The sequence below is a fragment of the Python bivittatus genome, unplaced genomic scaffold (assembly GCF_059951505.1).
Source record: "Python bivittatus isolate LINGU-HERP-01145 unplaced genomic scaffold, Pbiv_v1 ctg000690_np1212, whole genome shotgun sequence".
NCBI classification, from domain to species: Eukaryota; Metazoa; Chordata; class Lepidosauria; order Squamata; family Pythonidae; genus Python; species Python bivittatus.
Genome location: NW_028277096.1, coordinates 8,085,868 through 8,108,157, shown reverse-complemented (window position 1 = coordinate 8,108,157; position 22,290 = coordinate 8,085,868). Strand labels below are relative to the sequence as shown.

General features: G+C 41.1%; 1 protein-coding gene across 2 annotated transcripts; it reads right to left on the bottom strand.

Annotated features, from left to right (window-relative positions):
* Positions 1-1,913: 1,913 nt before the first annotated feature.
* On the bottom strand, positions 1,914-21,570 carry CRCP (CGRP receptor component). Of its 2 annotated transcripts, none has more exons than XM_088152296.1 (6): positions 21,367-21,570; positions 19,060-19,096; positions 17,378-17,476; positions 16,520-16,614; positions 8,695-8,752; positions 1,914-2,283 (listed from the first exon to the last, which is right to left on the bottom strand). In XM_088152296.1, the coding sequence occupies exons 1-6, from the start codon at positions 21,372-21,374 to the stop codon at positions 2,122-2,124; spliced, it is 459 nt and encodes a 152-aa protein (XP_088008422.1). In that variant the 5' UTR covers positions 21,375-21,570; the 3' UTR covers positions 1,914-2,121. The 2 variants fall into 2 exon arrangements, with proteins under 2 accessions (XP_088008422.1, XP_088008421.1); XM_088152295.1 differs by lacking the exon at positions 21,367-21,570 and adding an exon at positions 20,834-21,106.
* Positions 21,571-22,290: the final 720 nt, after the last annotated feature.

Below are 22,290 nucleotides of genomic sequence, written 5' to 3'. Positions count from 1 at the left end.
GGGGCGGGGCTTCAAATATACAGTCTCAGCTGTCCTCTTGACTTTTTAAACCACACCCCTCATCCTCCCACCCCCAAATGGATACCCCTAGTCAGAGCTTACAATGTTTGCATTATCTTGGCTCAAAACGACAAACCACACCACTTACTTCTGGCTATGGTGGTCAGAGGGGAACTCAAGGGTTGCATGTACCCCCCCCCCAAATTTGGCAAGATATGTCAATCAAGCCATTGTGTGTGCGTGTTGCTTGAATCTGCCTAATTGAAGCTTATTAACAAACCATGGTGTAAGTGCAGTCTTTGTGTGGGGAGAGGTTTCATCTGAAGCCCAGAACTGGTACTTTCAGGACACTCTTCTCCACATGCATATTTTTTCAAGCTACCAGAGCAGGAAGCAAGAAGGTTCCTTAGTTACAATTCTCTTCACTTTCTGGCACATCTGCCAAGGAGCAGAAGGAGGAAGGCTGACTCCAAGCTTCTAACAAGGACTTAGCTGCTTTGGGGACTTGCTTGCCTGCAGCAGTAATCATTAACTGCTCAGTTTTCTGTTAAGGAGTTTCAGCCACCTAAAAGCATTGCCTGATAAACAAAGTATACATATCTCAAACTAAAATAGATTTCTGCTTATTTTTCCCATGTGTTTCTTTCTTTGCATAGTTTTCACAAACCTAAAATACACATTTTCCAAAAAGCTGGCAGTATTCTAATACAGGGGATGTAAGCAGATGCTCAATACTGCATTGGCAGGGTTGGCTGGACACTCCCATTTTATTTATATGTAAATAAAATAATACAGTGTAAAGCAGGTCCCTTGTGCTTTAAGTCTGTCAATATGTTCAAGCAAGCAAAGAATCCAGAATTTGGAAAACTTAAGGGGGAGGTGTCCACGACACTGAGAAACTGAACAGGGCTAAGCTACTGTTTTGGATTACAATTCCTTCAATCTCCTGCCACTGGTTACTGGATTCCTTCAATCCCACAAATATTGGGAGGGTAAAAGGCTACCAGACAGGGAGAACAATGAAAGGAAGGGAAGAAGGCAGAGTATGAGTAAATAAGCACCAACTAAACATAAGCCCCACAGGATGCCCTTAGGTTTCCTTAGCAATTGCCTGTGTTTACCCAACGAATTGATCCCTGATCATGGTTTACAAACAACATCTGCCAAAATCGCTGTGGGCACATTATGGCTGAGAATTGAATGTGAATCCAGCCAATGAGGAGTGAAGGCCTAAGCTGAGAAACAAAAGAGGAGACCCAGGAAAGGAAAAACATCACAGAGGACCTACCGGGGGCGGGAAAGGAAGAAAAAGAGGATTGGAACAAAGTCCATTTGGCCCAGGACTGTTCTGTTGTTTTTGGAGTAGCTATGTGGGATGTTGCTGGAAAGCAATAAACAAGGCAAGAAGGTGATTCTGTTGGCTGTCTGATATTCAGCAGTTACAGTGACTCGCTTATGGAGCTTTCCTTTAGCTACCATATCTGCTCCCCACTGCTTCTCCCTGATTGTAACTAAGTTTTCTGAAAGCCATTCAAACAGATGAACATATTTCTTGAGACAGAGAATTTCACATGTTCATGGTGCATCCTGTAAAAAAGTACACTGCATAAGGAAGTACTTTTGTTAGCCAGCTTTAACCTATATATCAATCTACTACGTTATATGCGATCCTACCTTTTAGTAACATGAAGTAAGACAATTAGAAAAACCTTTCTCTAATAAATAAATAAGTCCCTTATAACATGCATTATGCAAAACAGGTTGGGCCAGTCTAATGCCAATCTCTCTTCTATCAGTGTGTAAAATTTTCCAGGTAGATAAGCATGAAAATTGTGAAGCCACCTGTAGCATCTGCCCTGGGATGAACTCAGATCCGTATCACACTCATAGCACACAAAACATCAAAACGAGAGTGATTTTTTCCTTAAAAGTTTATACTGTAAATAATAATGCTCCCATGGTGTACAAACAACTGGAAACCGGATAATGACAACACTGTGTAGTAATCATGGAAACAGTGGGAAATCCGCAGATCCCCCCAGCAAATGAAGAGTTTGGCCAACTCTCCCTGGTGCTAAAATTAGGGAAGGATGTCTCCCGCAGTTCAAGTAGCTTACACTTCTACGTCTGGCTCCCCTCCTCTTCCACAACCATGGGTTGCTGCTCCTGCTCCTGCTCCTGCTGCTGCTCCTGTTCCGGGTCTCCAGGAAGCATGCTGGTGACTGTCTGGAGAAGGGATTCAATCTGCTCCTCGGTCAGCCTCTCCTCACTTTCTTCCACAATCTGCAGATGACAATTATTTAGTGTCTACCAGTATGCTCTGATCACCCTTTTACATGTTAGCCTGCAAGCTCCTTAAGACAGGCCTAACTTTCAGAATTCCCACCTGGCACAGCAAGAGATTGTTCTAAAACAATACGCTTGGCATTATGCAGCAGAGGAAAAGAAAACTGTGGAGTCCTTGGGGTTCTCTGAGCTTGGATGTTTTCTTGAAAATGTTTCGTTACCCAGCTAGGTAACATCTTCAGTGCTAGAATGGGATGGGGTTTGCTCTCTGTTTATACACAGTGGCAGTGGAGGTGGGGGTTTTGTTTTGTTTTATTTTTCCCCCTCTGTTAATTCCTTGATTAGGGAAGTTTACTGCTTGACTGTATGTCTGGTGGTAATCTTGGTGTTAATCTCTGGTTATCTGGTGATGATTGGTGGTGAAGAGATGTTCTGGTCTTTTGTTTTCCTTTTTATTGTCTCTTTTGAATAGTGTGTAGATGTTGTTTATCTCTATGTGCCTGTTGATGGCTGCCTTGTCTGAATACCATCCCATTCCAGCACTGAAGATGTTACCTAGCCGGGTAATGAAATGTTTGCAAGAAAACAACCAAGCTCAGAGAACCCCAAGGACTCCACAGTTCAGCCCTGAGCTACACATATTTTCTTCCATTGGAAAAAAAAAAAAACTACCTATGTGAATAACTTTAAAAATTAGGAAAGCTCAGCAAAATTAATATAAAATGAAATCGATCACTATGCATCAGAAAACAGTAAACTAATCATGTCTTCTGAGTGATTGGCACAGTGGCCTTTCCCTTACCTGCTAAGGAAGGGCATTCTACAAACAAGACTGTTGGTATTGACAAGAGTCTTTCCCATCTAAGCACTGACTAAATGCATTAGTCAAAGTTAGGTACTGTGAATACACCTTTGAACTCAGACCTCATAATCTGAACCTTGGATACACCTTTGAACTCAGACCTCATAATTGAAATATTTATCCTAATTTCTGGAACTTCTTTGCTTTTCCCTATCTCCTGCTTTTTAACATCCTGTCCAACGGAGAGCTTTGGAGAATTCAAGAACTTCCTTGCACATTGGGCTATTTAAGGAGCCTTGCTCCACTTGGGATGCAGCATGAATTTACAGAGAGGCATTATTATTTCTTCCGTGGATCTTTACCTCATAGTGGTGAAAGAGCTTGCATTTCCCAATGATGTTATGAACTATACTGCTGGACGTGCATACTCCCAGAAAGGTCATCCATGACAGGCACGCCACAGATGAGGGTTCTGACTAAATACAATCCACTGGAGAAAGAAATGGCAACCTACTCCAGGGTTCTGTCAAGAAAATCAAATGGATATCCACAACCAGGAGAGCATCAACAAGATTTTGGAAACTTGGAAGGTATCAAACAAGCTACTGGGGAAGAGCTAAGGGCAACAGCACTGATGCTTATAACATGGTTGAATTAAAGCCAAAAGGATGTCCAGCTGCTGACTGGCCAGAAGCAAAAGGAAAGGTTGAAGCTGCAAAGATATGTGTATCATTGGTACATGGAATGTCAAACCACGAACTAAGGTAAAGTTGATGTTGTCAGGACAGAAATGTCAAGACTGAATATTCACATTCTGGAAATCAACCAACTGAAATGGACTGGAATAGGTTACTTCACATCAGAAAAGCATAAGACCTTCAATTGCGGATAAGAATATAACTGAAGAAATAGAGTATCATTATTAATAAAATGGTGTCATAGTCAATGCTTGGGTACAACCCCCAAAATGAGAAATGAACTCAATATGAGTCCAAGGTAAGCAATCAAGGTAAACCTACTATGCTCTAAACACAGATGCAGTGGAAGCAGAAATTGAACAGTTCTGTGGCAATTTGCAACACCATGTCAATGCATCAAAAAAACCCATAATTCTAATTACAGTATAGGAATCTGAAATACTAAAGCTGGAAATAGCATCTGGAATTATGGGAAATGTTGGTCATGTATGAATGAAAGGAGGAGACAGATAGTTCTGCCAAAAAAATTCAATGTTTTTGGCAAATGCCTTCTTCCAGGAACCTAAAAGATGACTCCACAACTGGGCATCACCAGATGGACAACTCTGAAATCAAACTGACAATCTGTTCTAAAAGCACAAATAAAGAAATTTTATGCAGCCAGCAAGAACATGTTCTGGGGCTGACAATGGCTCAGATCACAACATCTTGTTGCAGGTACATATTAAGCCAAAGAAATGGTTGCATCGTAAACCAAGGAAAACAAATAAAATCATCAGACCAACAAGATATCATATCAGCATATTAATTTTGATATTGTGATGAAAGGAAAGAATAGAATGGACTTTGATAAGTGGAGTGCCTGAAAAAATCCATGGCACCATTAACAATGAAGCAAACAAAAGATCCAGAAATGCAAAAACAGTTGTCTGTTATACATTGAAAACAGGTGAAGGCAGAAATAAGCAATACAAAAAAACTGAGAACAACTGAATAGGAAGGACAAGAGATATTTACAAAAAATAGAGAAATAAATTTATATGCAAAGATGGCCACAATAATAGACAAAAAAGGCAAAGGTTGCTGGGGGAGAGAAGATATAATGAAAAGAAGGTGTGAACATATGCAAAAACTGTATAAAAAAGATCCCAAAATGCATGGAAAAATTGAAGGCAATCAGAAAAGAGGCTGACAGAAGACAAGGTGAGTAGATACCATTCCTGATGATACAACCAGGAGCTTACATAAAAGCAAAGAAGCAGTTATTGACAGACAATCCTAGTAAAATGACATCCATCACAAAGAGTAAAAAGCAACTGAATGACTGAACAACAAATGATTGTTCTAGGAGTTTTATTTTTTCCCACCACGGGTATAATGCAAGTACTCACTGCAAGTGAGAAGAACTTTCTGATGCAGACACACACCTATTAGAACTGCCTATCATACTGATAAGAACAGCAAATGGAACTTCTTAATCACACCATAAAACCAAATAAAATCCCTTCCTCTTTGAACAAGCAGCGTCTACCATGGCTGATGATCTGTAGAGCTTCTTATCTCAGAGAAAAAACAAACTCCCTCAGCTGCACGCAACAGCTTTGTGGTCTTTAGCCTTTTGTATCTAAGCTATCAATATGGCTTAGACATTGGATCTCAGAACAGGAAATTCTACATCTTTGGCTCCAGTGGAGTTGCACTCTCCTGCTCTGACACAGTGTGCAATCTGGGGTCCTCCTGGATCCACAGCTCCTGCTCAATAAGCAGGTGGCAGTTGCAGCCAGGAGGGCCTTTGCACAATTTTGTCTTGTATACCAGTTGTGTCTGTTGCTGGATTGGGAAGCCCTGCTCAGTATTTCTCCTAACATGGCGCAGGATAGGGTATTTACAGGACCATCTCTCCCAAAGAACATTTGCCTGTCCCACTCATTCTAACAAGGTCACTCCACTTTGGATTTCTTCCTTGAAACATTATCACCTGATGGGACCCAGAAGGCATGACTTTTCTGTAACAGCGCCTGCTCTTTGCAATGATCTTCCTCCCCCTCCTGCTATTCAGTTGGACCCAACCCTGTTAGTATTTAGAAAGGCTTTTAAAAACATGGCTTTTCTCTGGCCACTGGGGCCACTGGGAAAAAGTATGAATGTGAACCAGGTTGCCAACTATTATTATTATTGCTGATGGTTGTTTTTTTGTCTTGGTGGTTGGTTGTTGTAAGCTGCCAAGTCACATTGTTCAAGTTGGAAGGCACATAAACTCTTTAAATAGTGAATAATAACAACAATAACAGTAATATCAAACCCTTTGGGAACATAAGGGAACATATTTTTGACCTAGGCAAGTAGAATTGATTATTTTTCCTACTTAAATTTTAAATACTTGAAAGAGAGGTAAGACAGACATTATAATAAAAAGGTAACAGACTGTAACACTGAATTATTTTCACCTATTTCAGTTAAAGTCAGCAGCCTTGACTCTGTACCTAGAAAGTATTTTGGAGCCAAAATGTTTTTATGGAGGGGATTAAGCAGAGAGCGATCTTTTGTTTTACTTTCTATCTCCTGTAATCTAATGGACTTCCTTAAAAGTGGAATAAAGTAGATGGAGAAATTGGCTTTTTGCTAAATCAATGACCTAAAAACTCCCACATCTTCGGCAGGAGCAGGCGCCATCTCAGAACGTTTACTTCAGCTATTCATTTTCCTCTAAAATGAAGATTTTATTTGCTTAGGGATTCTGCAGCTCTCAAGGATGTATCAGTCAATATCCATTTATTATACAGCTCTCAAAGGTTTGTTAGCATTGAATGATGCAGCCTGGAGAGGAAATGGAAGGGGGGTGGGAGACAAGAAAGTGATGGGGAGAAAGAAAGGAAAGCAGGGAATATTGAGAGAAAGTGACCACATAATATTGGAGCTCTTGATTAAGGGAAAGGAAATGAACTTAGTTGACTGCGTATTTTGAACTTAGCAAATTTTAACAAATTCAGAATCATGATAAGTAGGAGTCTGTGGCCAGAGAAACTAATGGGAAAAGGAGCTTTAACAGTGTGAATTCCTAAAAAAGGAGGTATATAAAAATGGGAATTGCTAAAAAAGCTTAAAATAAGTGCCTGAACTTTATTTTCCCCCTCAGAGCTGGCAGATGCAAATTACGTGTAGAGAAGAGCAACAAAGATGGTGAGGGGCTTGGAGGCTAAATTTTAGGAAGAGCAGATAAAGGAAGTTGATATGTTTAACCTAAGTGAAGATGGAATAACAGATAATACAGGAACAGCAGAGCTACTCAAGTAATATTTTGTCTCAGTCTTCTTCAATGACAAAATAGCTAGACAACTGTGAAGGGCAAGATAAAAGGGCAGGGTTGGAGGTTGGCCATGTTTCTATTTACTCTGCATGAGTTTAAAGCTCCAGGATCAGATGAAATGCAGGGTATGAAGGATCTTGCTGATGGCCTGGTCAAATTGTTATATATTATCTTGAGAAAACCAGGAGAACCTATGAAGTACCAGGAGGCAAGATCCGTATCTTCAAAAAAGGTACAAAAGAGGATATAGGAAATTACAGAGCAGCTAGCAGAATATCAAAGCTGGAAAGGTTCTAGAGTCAATAATGAAAAGATCATTCTGTAGGCCCTTAAAAATGTGCTACCTACCAGATGATAAACTAGCTATATCTCATTTTTTATCAGGTAACTTGAATGTCATACATATAGTATACCTTTGATTTCAACAAAAAATGTGACAAAGCACCCCACAAAATTCTGATTATTAAGTTAGTAAAATGTGGATGACATATTAATTAATTGAACATATAGCTGGTTTGAAAAACTAGTTGTCAGGACCAACCTGGCTTCTAGACACATTGCCCTCCACGACCACCTGATTTTAGTGTACGCACTTCCTGCCTTCTTGGCACATTTGGACTTCTGTGTTGTGTATAATAAGATGCAAATCTCTCCTTTCAAAACTAAGTAGCTACTTTGTCTGTGTTTGCACAACTGTCAAAAAACCTCACCATCTGTTCCTGACCATTTATGTTTACATTTACTCTGGATATAATTACTGTGGGAGATCAAGGGTATCAGGAAGGAGGGGGTGCATTGATTGATGACAGGCCCAGCCCAAGAGCAACAATGAAACAGTCCAGTCGATTACAGTTCCTTTATTTGCTTACACCTGATAGACAGGATCTTGCCAAACTAAACCTATACTACAGCAACTAGTGGATATATCCTGGGAGATTCTAGGGAGTGGCAACCCTGAACCTCTTACTCTTCTCACGCTCCCCCTGCAGACTGTGTTCTTTTGCCTCCTCCCCCCTCCTGGAATGCCCCCCCCCTCCTGATCGCCTTGATCTCCCACATCCTCCTCATAGATACGTCCCATCACAATTACTCTGTTTCAACACTCTTCTATGGCTTCTTGTTTATTTCTTGATATTTATCTATATTATGATAATAGCTTACATTCCAGCCTTCTAATAAATTTCCAGGGCAGTTTACAACACCAAACCAAAGATGCAATAACTAACTTTTTCTAACCAAATGAATACAAAAGCAACAGAATTCCGAAGTCTAACAAGAGCAGTAACTCCTCCTGGTGGCTTTTCCCACCTTCGCCATCACTTCTGTTGCATCTGAACAGGCGTGGCTGTTCACGTGGCTCTGGATCCTACTGCCCCAATTTCATCCCATCGAATGTACTTTTGTGCCGCCGTTGCTGCCGCAACCACTCCACAGCCAGGGGAAACCGTAAAACAGGCTGAGGACGAGGACAAAGGCAAGAAGAAAGAGCACCCAGAGAAAGAGTGGCCTCAATCCCACCAGTGTTGGAAAAAATGGAAAGAGCTCCTTGACTGATTTTCAATGTTCAAAGCGGTGTTTCGGAAAGCAGCTTTGTAACTTACCAGCTGGATTTCAACGGCAGTTGCAGGCCTGTGGTTGAGTAGCTGCAGCTTTTCTGCCCTGTACCCAAGCAAAGGACATAAATATATATCATTTAGGGATTCTGGTCACAGGAATAGTCCACATCATACACAACCTTGGCCAAAGAACATTCAGAAAACTTGAGTGTCTTACTTACAGCCTGCAGTCCAGAATGAAATAATTTGGGGGCTTGAAAACAGCCATTCCCACATCTGTAATCCATTGGAATTTACGGGTCTGTAAGTTTTAAAACCCTCAATGACCCTTTGTTCAGGAACATTCACAACCCATTGCTCCTTCTGAACCCAGGATTCAAAAGCTTGTTTCCTTAGAATAGTCCCAAAGAACTGAAAAAGTATTTCAAAATCCTGTGCACCATGTTAAAACCATTAAGTGTCAGTTTCACATCCTTGGTTACCAAGACAGGCAGAAGATGGGGGATGTCCAACTTGTTTGGTATCAACAGCTGGATAAAATTTGATCTCTTTTATGTAAAACAATTATTTAAACCAGTTTGTTTTATTTTTTTTTCAACTATGAGTTATTTATAAAAATAACTTTTTGTGAATAACATTTAAACTCAATCTAGGCTTAAGTTTATACATAATCTAGGCTGAATTTATAATTGCTACTATACTTATATATGTCTGGTTTTTTAAAAAAAAACAGAAAGGGAGTTCAGGAATTTATATAATGGTGTAACAACACAGAATAGAGATGAAATAGCAGGAAGAGATGCCTAGAGTGCTGCTGGAGAAAGACAAAGAGTCTGATTGAACATGGGGAAGAGCCTTTATTAAGTAGTATACAACAAAGAAGGGCAAAATGTAATTATCTTCCCTGTCTTATTGTGTCCATGGATTGCTGCCTGACAGCTCTGTACAAAGTGATTCAATCCCTCTTAGGGAGAGATGGGCCAGAAGATCATCTGATGGGCTGCTTTGAGAGTTATTCAAGGCATCTGTTAGGTAAAATCATTCAGATCTACTCTGAGTTGAACTCCAACTGTGCAGGTCCTATTGAGTTAAGATACAGTCTGGCTTGATTATCCAAGATAAGTATTACTTTCTTGAACCTAAGGAAGTGGACAGAATGAATCCTCAGGGTTGTGAGTGCAGTCACCTGTGTATTAGATCCATGTCCCTCCAAGTTGGTTGAGCCTGTGGGGAGACAATGTGTGGTTGGGTCCAAGAGGTGATAAGTTCATCCTTGAGTGAGGTGGTGGTTAGGGAGGCAATGGTACATCCTCTTCTCAAGTACTCATTGCTGGACCAAACTATACTAGATAATTTCCGACCCATCTCCAACCTTCCTTTTCTAGGGAAGCCGTTTGAGACAGAGGTTGGGCTACAGCTTCAGAGGGCCCTAGAGGAAGTAGATTATTTGTATTCCTTCCAGTCAAGTTTCATGCCTCGGCACAGTACTGAGATGGCATGATCACACTTGTTGATGTCCTATGGTGGGAACAGGATGGGGGTTGTGCATCCATCCTGTCCCACCTTGATCTCTCAACAACTTTCAATACCATCCTGAGTAACCTTTTCAGAATTATTTGACTAAATAAATGGTATCCTCTGCACTGGATCAGGGGGTTGAAGGTGAGAGACACAGAGGTGATTCTCCCTCTTCTTCTAAGGCTAGTTCCAGTCAGTACTGATGTGGGGAATAGATTGAGCCTTGCTTTGCAGCATTCCTCTGAGCTCAATTCTCTTCTCTCTTCCTGAGTGGGGTCAACCGTTGACATGAGGTTAGATATGATCAGCATGCTGATGTTACTCAGTTACATATCTCAGTCTTAGGCTGGCCAAGATATGCTTTTAAGATTCTATTTCAGTTTCTGGAGGTTGTGGGGGCTGGATGAAGAAAGACAGACTTAGGCTTAACCTTACCACCCTTAAATGGTTAAGGATTTTAGGGTCACTTGGATTTGGAAATCTTCCATGTTTGGTTCTAGATGGGGTTGTACTGCCTGAGACAAAACAAGTGTGCAAGTCCTCCTAGACTCATGGTTCCTGCCTGAAGACCAGATGACAGCTGTGGCTCAGAGGGCCTTTGCACAAATCCATTTTATATGCCAACTGCACCCATTCCTGAATTAGGAGGCTGTACTCATGGTCACTCATGCCTTAGTTACCTCAAATCTGGATTACTGTACCATATTCTACATGCGATTGCCCTTGAAGACCACTTGGAAGTTATAGCTAGTCCAGAATGCAGCAGCATTAGTAGTTCATTTTTTATTCATTTATAAGTCACATTTGTATAGCCGCCCATTTCACACAAAGTAACTCTGGTACATATGATTAGTAGTTATGGGGGCACTTTGATCTATCCACAAAACACTGCTACTATGTGAACTGCCTAGTAGACTTTTGGATGCAATTCAAAGTGCTGGTCATCCCCTATAAAATCCTTCACAGCACAGGGCCTGGCTACATGTAGGACCACTTGTCTCCGATTAGCTTTCCCCATCAATAACATCTGACAAGATTATCATGCTCTGGGTCCCATCACTCAGGCAGTGTTACCTTGTGGGACCCAGGATGCCTTTTCTATCACTATGCCTGCCCTTGGAACAGCATTCCCCCCAATATCTGGATGGCTCCAACCCTGCTTGTCTTTGAAAATGCCTTGAAGAGCTGGCTCTTCCCCCGGCACTGGATTAGGAAGTTATGAACTGTCCTCAGTGTAATATGTTTTAATTTTTTAGCTTATTATTTGCTGTTTTTAATTTTCTGTTAACCACCCTGAGTCACATGGTAAGTGGATGGCCATATACATTGAAATAATAAATAATAGAGTTGGAAAGGTCTTAGATGCCCTTTTCTCGACCCCTTGCTCAGTTCGGGATCTCTTCTACCACCTTTGATAGATGAACATCCAGCCTCTGTTTGAAGACCTCTAGCAAAGGAGAACTAATCTCACACGGCAGCCTGTTCCACAGGTTGACAGCTCATAAAGTCAGAAAGTCCCTCCTGAAGTTTAGCCTGAATCTACGTTTTTGTAATTTTAATCCAATGGTTCAGCTCATGCCCTGCGGGGCAATACAGAGTAAGTTCAGGTATGGAGATTGCAATGCCCAAAATTGCCAGCCAACAAATAAAAATTATATAATTAAAAAAAAAAGAATAAAATGGTCAAAATCTTTTAAGATCTCATGTGAGAGCTGGCCTTCCTATGAGATTTTAATTATATTGTCAGTGGGCGCCATCTAGAGGTACCAACTTACTGACTTCTACTCTACAGCAGTGTTCCTCAACCTTGGCAACTTTAAGACGGGTAGACTTCAACTCCCAGAATTCCCCAGCCAGCCTTGCTGGGAGTTGAAGTCCACCCGTCTTAAAGTTGCCAAGGTTAAGGAACCCTGCTCTACAGAATCTTAATGAGAGGCCTATATGTATAACTGACTGAGCATTATAAACAGAGATAGAGAATCTGTGGCCTCCAGATGTGATTCCCCATAACTCTTACTGTCACTCAGTATTGGCCAAGCAAGCTGGGCCTTCTGGGAATTTTTCTTTTTTTTAGCAACACAAGTAGACACCTAACTCTGTAAACATGAAAGTATAGTAGGATATGCAGGCCTCTCCATCAACTGAAGGGGGCAGAAGGGTAGCAAATGACAACATGTATGACGATGAAACCATGCAAATGCCATGATTACTTATACGCATCAGAATGTCTGGGGCAAGTACTGAGTCACAGTACTAATGTGATTACACTATACCAGTGTTTCTCAACCTTAACACCTTTAAGATGGGTAGACTTTAGTTCCCAGAATTCCCCAGCCAGTCACCCATCTTAAAATACTGTCGCAGCATTAATGTAATTACATTCTACCAGTGTTTCTCAACCTTGACAACTTTAAGATGGGAGCTGAAGCCCACCCATCTTAAAGTTGCCAAGGTTGAGAAACACTGTACTATACTGTACACGCACATGTTGTCATTTTGGTAACATCACAGTTTGTTGCAGACATCATTGAGGGAAATGGTAATAAGGATTATCAAGAACAATTACACAGAACACTTGAAGGCTCAGAAAGACACTGTTGTTTGCAATCTGACAAGTACTGTGACAATTCTTACAATTCACCTTCACAATTCACCTTTTGTTATAATTCTTTTAGGCCAAAACAAATAAATTAAAATAAAATTGACTATTTTAAAGGATTTAGGAGCAGAAATAAGTATGTGAGGGGGTTATTATGTTTCTAATATTAGTACGTTTTGGAGGATGTTTTGCAGAGAGAAGTGGCAAGGATCCATATTTGCAGTCTAAATGCTTAGCTTGTCATTTAAATACTTGTCTAAGAACTGATTCAAAATTTTTCTCAGCTTCTAAAATTTAAATTTCTGAATGTTTGCTCATTTAATTAAAAAAAGCTGTTGTGAATGTAGTTCCCTTGCAAGCTGGCAGAACTTAGATATTCCCAATACTGGACAGGCTGCAGACATTCCCAGTTCACATTCTCTCAAGTCAGAGATGTTCTCTGTTACATACACAGAGGCAGATAACCCCAATCCCTCCCTCTACTGTTAATCTGTAATATTAATTTGGAACTCTCCATCCCATCTCTTTGTTATGAAGACTTTGTTGTAAGGATCGAATCAATACATATATTGGAGATCCCAAAGCACTATATAAATTCTTAGTATTCTTCCATGAGACTGTCCATTCATTTAAACACATATATACATGCCAAGCTATGAAAGCTAGGTGCAGATTGCTACCTTTCACTATACAGGTAGTCCTTGACACACAATGGCAATTGGGACCAGAATTTCCATCGCTAAGCGATGCGGTTGCAAAGCATCACTTAGCAACAGCAATCCCTGCAATCCCGGTTGCTGTCATTAACTGAATCCCATGGTCATTACACAAGGCAACTTTTTGCCAGCTTCCCCCAACCAAAGTCAGTGGGGAAGCCGGCAGGAAGTTGCAAGTCCCAAGCTGGCAGAAAGGTAAATGGCTGCTGCCAGGTGGGGGAGGGAATGAGGGGATATGCAGAAGTATGGGAAAGATGTGGCAAAGTATGTGACGAGGGTCGGGGTGCACGAGGATTTTGCAAGAGGCATGTGTCAGGGAGGGTGCATGGTGCAGGTTGGGGAGGGTTAGGCGCAGGTCGGGTGCATGAGGATGTGCAAGAGGCATGGGTCAGGGAGGGTGCACGGGGGTGTGCAGGAGTGCATGAGGGTGCAACATGGGTCAGGGAGGGTGTGGTGAGAGTTGGAGTGCATGAGGGTGCAAGGGGGTGTGCAAGAGGCATGGCTCAGGGAGGGTTAGGATTAGGGTTAGGTTGGTTTATTTGATCAAGATTAAAATAGATACATTGTTATCTCTGATAACCCTTAATTGACTTTTGCTGATCAGGACTAAACCATGAGGCTGTACCTATTTACTTATTTCTTTGTTTATTTATTAAGCAAACTTATATAGTCGCCCATCTCACTGAAGCAACTCTAGGCAGCGTACAACAATCAAATAAAAAGACAAGTATAAAAACAACAGAAAAAAAAATAAAAAACCACATTAATAAATACTGTAAAAAAACAAAAATACAAACCGTAGGGGAAGGGAGAATAAAAACGGCCCCCTCAGCAATGGAGCCATCTAAGCAGGTCTCCGGTTCCCTGGGAGCCCCAGGCCTGATCACATAATCAGGACTTGAGGGCCTTTCAGAATAGCAAAAGGGATGGCACTAATCTAATTTCAGGAGAAAGGAAGTTCCATAAGGCCTCCAAGGGCGCCACCTCAGTCCCTTTAAGGATTTGTTTATAGGTAATAGGAGGGATATAGGAAGAAGAGATCATTTGTTGTATTTTAGGAGAAGGTGATAAGTTACTAAAAGTATTGATACTTTTTGTGATGAAGGGGAAAGTCATTTCTTTATATATTTCTTTTCTTTTTCTTTACTATATTCTTATTCTTTCTTTCTTTTCTATTTTTTTCTTTTCTGTGCTTTCTATTTTTTCTTTCTTTCTTTTTTAGTTTGTATTAGTTTTTAGTGTTTTAACTGCAATTTTTAATAAAATTACTATAAAAAAGATACAGTTTGAGAAGCGGGCTAAAATGCTATAAAATAAGAAATATAATAAAGAACATCTTTCCCTATTTTCATCTGATGTAATCAGAGGGAGAGCATCTGCATTCCAAAGCATTTGAGTCTAAGACACACTTGTGCAGCTATAGTTATAGTGCTGATTGTGTTATTTTTACATTTGTCAGTTTATATCTGGCTCTAGGTTTTTAAGCTTGTTTTAAAGGATGACTGATCATTGCTACGATGTGCTTCCTTTCTTAATAGGACTGACCTACTGTGAACTATCTAGAGCAATGTTTCTCAACCCTAGCAACTTTAAGATGGGTGAACTTCAACCCCCAGAATTCCCCAGCCAGCATGCTGGCTGGGGAATTCTGGGAGTTGAAGTCCACTCATCTTAAAGTTGCCAGTTGAGAAACAGTGATCTAGAGTCTTTGGATAGGGGTTGCACCCAAATCTTATAATAAGTAAATACATAAATTTATGTACAATAAAATCTACTATTAAAACCTACTACAAAACCAATTAAAAACAATTAAAACAGGAAACATAGATAAAAACAAAACCACAAGGGGGAGAATATCAACCTTTTCAGGTAAAGGATCTCAGACACAACAACTTGGGAAAACAGCCAGGAAATACAGGAGCAGACTGACAAATTCATTTTATGTTTCTTCATACAAGTCCTTCCAGATACAGCAATTATTACTTTTGCCATAGTTAACTAACAAGTAAGGACTTATACTGTCTCATATTAGAAAATACTGAGTATTTATCTAGGCTTATTTGAATGTAATCTACAACTTAGGTATACAGTGGTACCTCGGGTCACGAACGCTTCTGCTCACGACCAATTCGGGTCACGAACAGCTCCGGTCGCAAAATTTTGCCTCCGTTCGCGAACGCCAGATCGGGTTATGAACAGGATCCGCAGCCATTTTCCCTCCCGTGACACGTGGTCGTGGCTTCCTGTAGGGAGGGGGACTCTCCCTCCAAACAATAACCACCTCCCCACCCGCCTTCCTGTCCTCCACACCAGAAGTCGCGTCGAGCAAGGTTAGCTTTCTCTCTCTTCGTGCTGTATTTTGTTTCATATTTTTGCGGTTTTTTTAAAAAAATACATATGGTTCAGAACGGATTAACCGTAATTACATTGAACCTTATGGGGAAATTTGATTCGGGGCATGACCAAAATCAGGTCGCGACCAAATTCGGAGGGGTCAGAACGGATTAACCGTATTTACATTGAACCTTATGGGAAAATTTGATTCGGGTCGCGACCAATTCGGGTTGCGACCAGAGTCGCAGAATGAATTAAGTTCGTGAACCGAGGTACCACTGTAGTAGCTTTTTTTGTACAGTTTAACATTGTTTTACTTGAAATTACTGTATGTTATTACAGTAAACTGCTACTTGAGATTTTCCATTTATTTGTTTATATGTCAGATTTATATGGCTGTCCATCTCACATGAAGTGACTCTGGGCAGTGTACAATAAAATCTACTATTAAAACCTACTACAAAACCAATTAAAAACAATTAAAACAGGAAACATAGATAAAAACAAAACCACAAGGGGGAGAATATCACACATAATACAGCCAGCACGTGGGCTCCCTACCATCAGGAGATCCCCAGGCCTGAACTAAAAGTATTTTTATGAACCCAAATAATTCAGCAATATTATTATGAATAGTTAGAATAAATAGAATTCAAGGCAAACAATTCTAATCCATTGTAGCATGGTACAATTTATAACTTACTTTGTTAACTTGTGATTTTTCAGTGCTACGAGGAAATCTCTTACAATCTCAGGACTCTGGAACTTACATGGTGTCTTAGATATGTATTTCAGTGTCTAGAAAGGCATAAAAAGAAATTTTCCATATTATTCCAACTGCACTGGAGCAGGCCATCTGCAGCTGGGAGTGACACTTTCCTCAGCTTTTAAATGCTGCAAATTATATTACCACTGTGGGTATATAAGGCCAATGTTTTTTGCTTTGTGGCTCTTTTTGAGACAAGAGAAATGAGCTTCACAAAGCTCCTATTTATTTCATTTAAAACATACCTATTTATTTCATTTAAAAGGTCATGTGGCTATATTTTAATATTCTGCAACCAGATTTTAGCAGTATGATCTAATTGGGGGGTGGAGAGGTGGAGGGAGACTCCATTCTCATCTGCTTTTTAAGTCCTAATGAAAATTAAATAAAATCCACCCACAAATTTTCAACCACATTAGGAACTCAGGCAATCCAAGGATGAACAGTCTTAGGATGGTAAAATATTTTCCATAATCCCCATCTGATAATGTGCATCACTAGAGCTGGAAGAAACATAAAAGGGACAAGAGAAATTATCAGGGAATATGGTACTAAGGCTTAGGAAGTGAAATGTTTTGATGGATGTAACAGAGCTACAGAGATTGTGTTATGTGAGAACAGGAAAACGTGAATTGTGCTTCTCTTAATTTTTTTCACTTTCTTTTGGGGGCCACCCAACAAGTTTTAGTAAATAGCAGGATTATAAAAGATTCCTGTCCATGGAAGCATGCAGGTGGGATGGAGAAGGAAGACTGCAATAAAGCACAAGATCTTTCCTGATGTCTTTTTACTTACTTCATACATGATTGTGTTCAGATTCTGCTGGCCAGCACTCTGCTTGTTCTTCCCAGTCTCTCGGCGCTGTTGCTTCAGGTCAGTCAGCAACTTGTAGACCTGGGAGGGAGGGAACACCTTTGTTAAGAAGCTTTAAACATCTTCAGAACTTTGAAGCATCATTTTAATGTGGTAGAAGGCCATTTTGAGGACTGAACTACCCTCCCCCCTGAGATACGGCATGCCCTTACCGATCTAGCCTTCCGGAAGGCTTTAGCTCTTCCCTCAAGTGTTGGGCTAAGGTGAGGCTGGAGCCCAGTAAATGTGGATGCACAGATGTGGGAGAGCTTTGTTTTGTGGGGCCTGGAGTTATTTTTATGCTGGTTTTGTGGTTATTTCATGTTTTACTGTGCCCTAGTGAGCCACGTGGGGTGTCCTGCCCTGCGAGGTAGTCCAGACAAGAAGCATGCCCAGAAGTACTAGCTCTATCTTTATTGTAAGGTTACATTAACAGAATCTTGCAACTCTGAAAATACATCTCTCCCCTCTCGCCTTTACAGCCCCAGATACGAGGGAAGGTCCCTTCTGAGACGTTGGCCATGCCCCCTTCTTTCTGTGGGCTCAGCTGACTCTTATCTGATTGTTGTCTAGTCTGTGGCTCTTCCTCCTGTCTCCCAAGTTAATTCCCACATTCCATTACATAGGGTCATTATATATAAAATGGGCAGCCATATAAGTCTTTTCAAATAAATTAAATAAATAAATATTAAGAGACACTGGAGAATCCTTTCTATGAATCCAGTTAGTTTCCAAATATTTAAAATCAAACAGCCACTGGCTTTAGACTTGTGAAACCTATTTTAGGTTTTACTAGACTCTCTAGAAATCAATTAAATGCATCCTGAAGCTGAATATTTCCTCATGAAAATGGACGGAAGAACTGCAGAAAAAGAGGCCTCCAAGAATGTATTCAGCTCAAGAATGTTCTTCTAGTAGCATAACTGGCGCTTGCGCACTGCTACATTTTGTTGTTACTGTTTTTAAGCATTCTTGACTTCAGCTAATTTGAAGGAAAAAAACTTTCTTTTGTTATCACTATTAAACAAAGGATATCAGCAACTCTTTGCTGATCTGTAATTCACTGGGCAATCCAGCAACCCTCCTTTAGGGCCACCCTTTAAATCATCATCGATTATTTATTACCGGAGAGAGAGACGTTTTGAATGTTCTGTTTTAACGTTAAGAAAGTACAGTATTTTACTTACAGAATCTATTTTCATTCAACAGTAGATTTCCCACAGTGCCTTATAATTTCCATTAATAAATATAACAGTAACTCTATGGTTTCAGTTTTTGCGATTATTAAACACAACAAAGCGAAGAGAGATGTCAGTATCTTAAGAGGGAAATAAGTGAGTAGAGGAGACATCAATTAAGGAAATATATGAACAAACATAAAGGGATCGGCCAGTCCAGAACTCTTACAGTACTAACCTAGGCTCCATCATGAAGAAGATCTTGTCCTCACACCCATCAACTCCAACCTCAGATAATGGTGAAGGGACACAGAGCAAGTTCGCTTCTAGAAAAACTTACCTAACAATGCCATCCAGATCTACTGAATTACAATACAGCCCTGAAAACAAAATTCATCCTACATGTAACTCTTCAGAACAGTAAAATCATAGTACAAATCATTTTACCTCATAATTGCTGAGAAGGGCTGCGTTTCCATCTTTCCTATGGAAAAAAAATCCAAAGAGATTGTAAGTACAATAATACTTTAATAGGACATGTACGTATAGAAAAGCCACCTTAAAAAGCCATAACTTTCTTGTAAAGGTTGAAAGGAACACGAGCTGAGCTTGATTTAAGGAAAGATTTTACTTATAAATCATTCTTAAAACTGCATTTAAATTGGAACCAAGAAAAAGTGTGCCATAACTTGTAAAGACTACTGAAACCAAATCTATTTACAAGGGCTTGCTGGAGACCTGCTTGCTTCTGAACTGCATTCCAATTAACAGCAAATAAAATCGTTTTATTTTCAGAAATAAAAGTGAATTAAAAAATCAAGATTTCTTTTTGAAAAGATCGCATTCGCTTTTCACAAAGCAGGGAAAGCTATACATCCTCAGGACAATGAGTGTAGCCGGGCCAATAGGCAGCAGAAAATGTCAGTAGCTTTTGCAACGGAAGGGAATGGTGCAATTTTCAGGTCCCCTGTTGCAACATACTTAAAACTACAATGCATTATGTCAAGCGCAGCCGACTGTTTGAATAGAACCACCACACTCATCACTTTCAAACAAGTTCAACACCTTTTCCACAAACTTCCATAGGCTCTAATGTTGTCTTTACAATGTATTGGTTGAGCAGATGAGAAAGGGGAGCCCCTTCTGAAAATACGCTGAGTTGGAGTTCTCATTGCCCTGTGCAGATACAAGAAAAGCTACAGTGCTGCAATTATGTTCATACACGCACAATAACTTCATGACAAGTGTCGTTCTTTTTTGTCGATGGACATATTTCATTCTTTTGAAGGTCTCTGCATTCCATATACCTCTGGAAAAATCTCTTCTGACTCCCCATGCCCAACACCTATCAACATTGTAAGGAAAAAATAATCAAAAGGGAAAACAGATCCATAGAGAATTATTCTCAGCTGATCCAGAACATAGGAGATAAGTGAGTTGGCTCACTTTGGAACAAATGTTGCATTGTTTCAGGTGATTCGAGGAGGTAATTTGGTCTGTATGCTTGTCTGCTAGATAAAACCACGGTCCGCATGAATTATTTCTAAATGTTTTGCCATCTTTATCACTGCATCAAAGTGGTAAGCGTAATGCCAGCTGATATTTTTCTCTCTTTGACTACAATCTGATATACACCTACCAACTGTTTTCCCTCCATACTCCCCTCAAAATTCTCAAGTGACAAAATAGATCACAAGTTTGGGTTAAGAAATAGGGAGAAAAAAACACAGAAAAAATAGTAGCTGATATACGTATTCCCCAACCAAGAGATCCTCTATCATGGCAGGCAGAAGTAAGCAACTGAACTTGGCTGATGCCAAAAAACTAAGCAGGGTCAGACCTGTTACTATTTGGACGGGAGACCACCAGGAAATGCCAGGGCTGTAGGCAAGACCAAGAAATTAAAAAAAAAAAACAGGTAAGAAGGCAATGACAATCTACTTCTGTTCTGTTGCCAAATCCCCTCTACGGCTGTATCCATGAGGTCACCAGCAGCGAGGCTCGACTCAAACCTTTAACTGACTCCATCCTCTTACAATATTGGATTAGCCAATGGCTGGGTTCATCCAACACGTATCATGTTGTTGTTGTTCAGTCGTTAAGTCGTGTCCGACTCTTCGTGACCCCAGGAACCATATTGCGCCAGGCCTTCCTGTCCTTCACTGCCTCCCTGAGTTTGCTCAGTTTCATGCTCATTGCTTCAGTGATGCTATCTAACCACCTCATCCTCTGCCGTCCTCTTCTCCTTTTGCCTTCAATCTTTCCCAGCATCAGGGTCTTTTCCAAAGAGTCCTCTCTTCGCATTAGGTGACCAAATATCTGAGCTTGAGCTTCATTATCAATCCTTCCAATGAGCAGTCAGGGTTGATTTCCTTTAAGATTGACTGGTTTGACATCCGGTTCCCTAATTATCTCATTTCCAGGGCTTACACAAAAACGCTCAATCGTGACCTAACCCGCGGGCCGCATTCGCACAACCCGCTGAGCCGTTTTATAAAAAAAAAAAAAAGGCCAGGGGAAGAGGAGGAGCCACGTTTGCAGGCGGTCGAAGCAACCGCGAGAGGTTTAAACGACTCGAGGAAGCGCGTGCGTGAGAGGAAAGCACCGGGTGCAACGCCACTTCGCATCCGCGCCCAGCATTTCTCCTTCCTCTCTGCGTTTGAGCGCCTGCGGTAATCCCGCTTCCCGTTTTCACCCTTTCAGGGGAGGCAAGCCTTGCTGGCCTACAGGAGCCCAGCTCGCCCGCCATCTTACACTTCCATGTTGCCCTTGCCGTCCGGGGGCAAGTCCGCGCTGCCGCCGCCGCCGCCGCGACCGTATCCCCCACTTGCCCCGGGAGAGCGCGCGCTCTTTGCACCGCCCCTTCCTTCCCAGGCGCCGGAGCTCCACGCCGGGAGCGCCTCCCCCGCCAGGCGACGTCCGGGCGGCGAGGCTCTGCTTTGGGACGGGCGCCTTCCAGATGTTAATGCCCACCCACGTGGGGGCAGAGCAGCCTCTTTCTAGCAGGAATTGGCCCTTTAAAAAAAATATATATATATGTGTGTGTGTGTGTGTGTGTGTGTGTATATATATATATGTGTATATGTATATGTGTGTGTGTGTGTGTATATATATATATATATATATATATATGTATATATATATATAAAAAATTTAAAGATTTTAAATATATATAAAATTCCCCTCTCACCCCTGTGGGTGGTACGTGTCTTCCCCAATCTCGGGTCCTCTACCAGAGGCCTGGGAGTTCGAGGGTTCTGCGCAGTATCTTAGCTGTTCCTAGCACTGAGCTCTTCTGGACAGAGAGCTCGGATGTGGTTCCTGGGATCTCTTGGAGCCCCTCTTCCAGCTTAGGAGTCACAGCCCCGAGTGCTCCTACCATCACTGGGACCATTTTGGCCTTTACTTTCCACATCCTCTCTATTTCCTCCTTCAGGCCCTGGTACTTCTCCAGCTTCTCATGCTTCTTCTTCCTGATGTTGCTGTCACTTGGCACTGCTACATCTATCACTAATGCTGTCTTCTGGTCTTTGTGTAGACCAGTGTTGTCCAAACTTGGCCACTTTAAGATGAGTGGACTTCAACTCCCAGAATTCCCCATGCTGGCTGGGGAATTCTGGGAGTTGAAGTCCACTCATCTTAAAGTGGCCAAGTTTGGACAACACTGGTCTACACAAA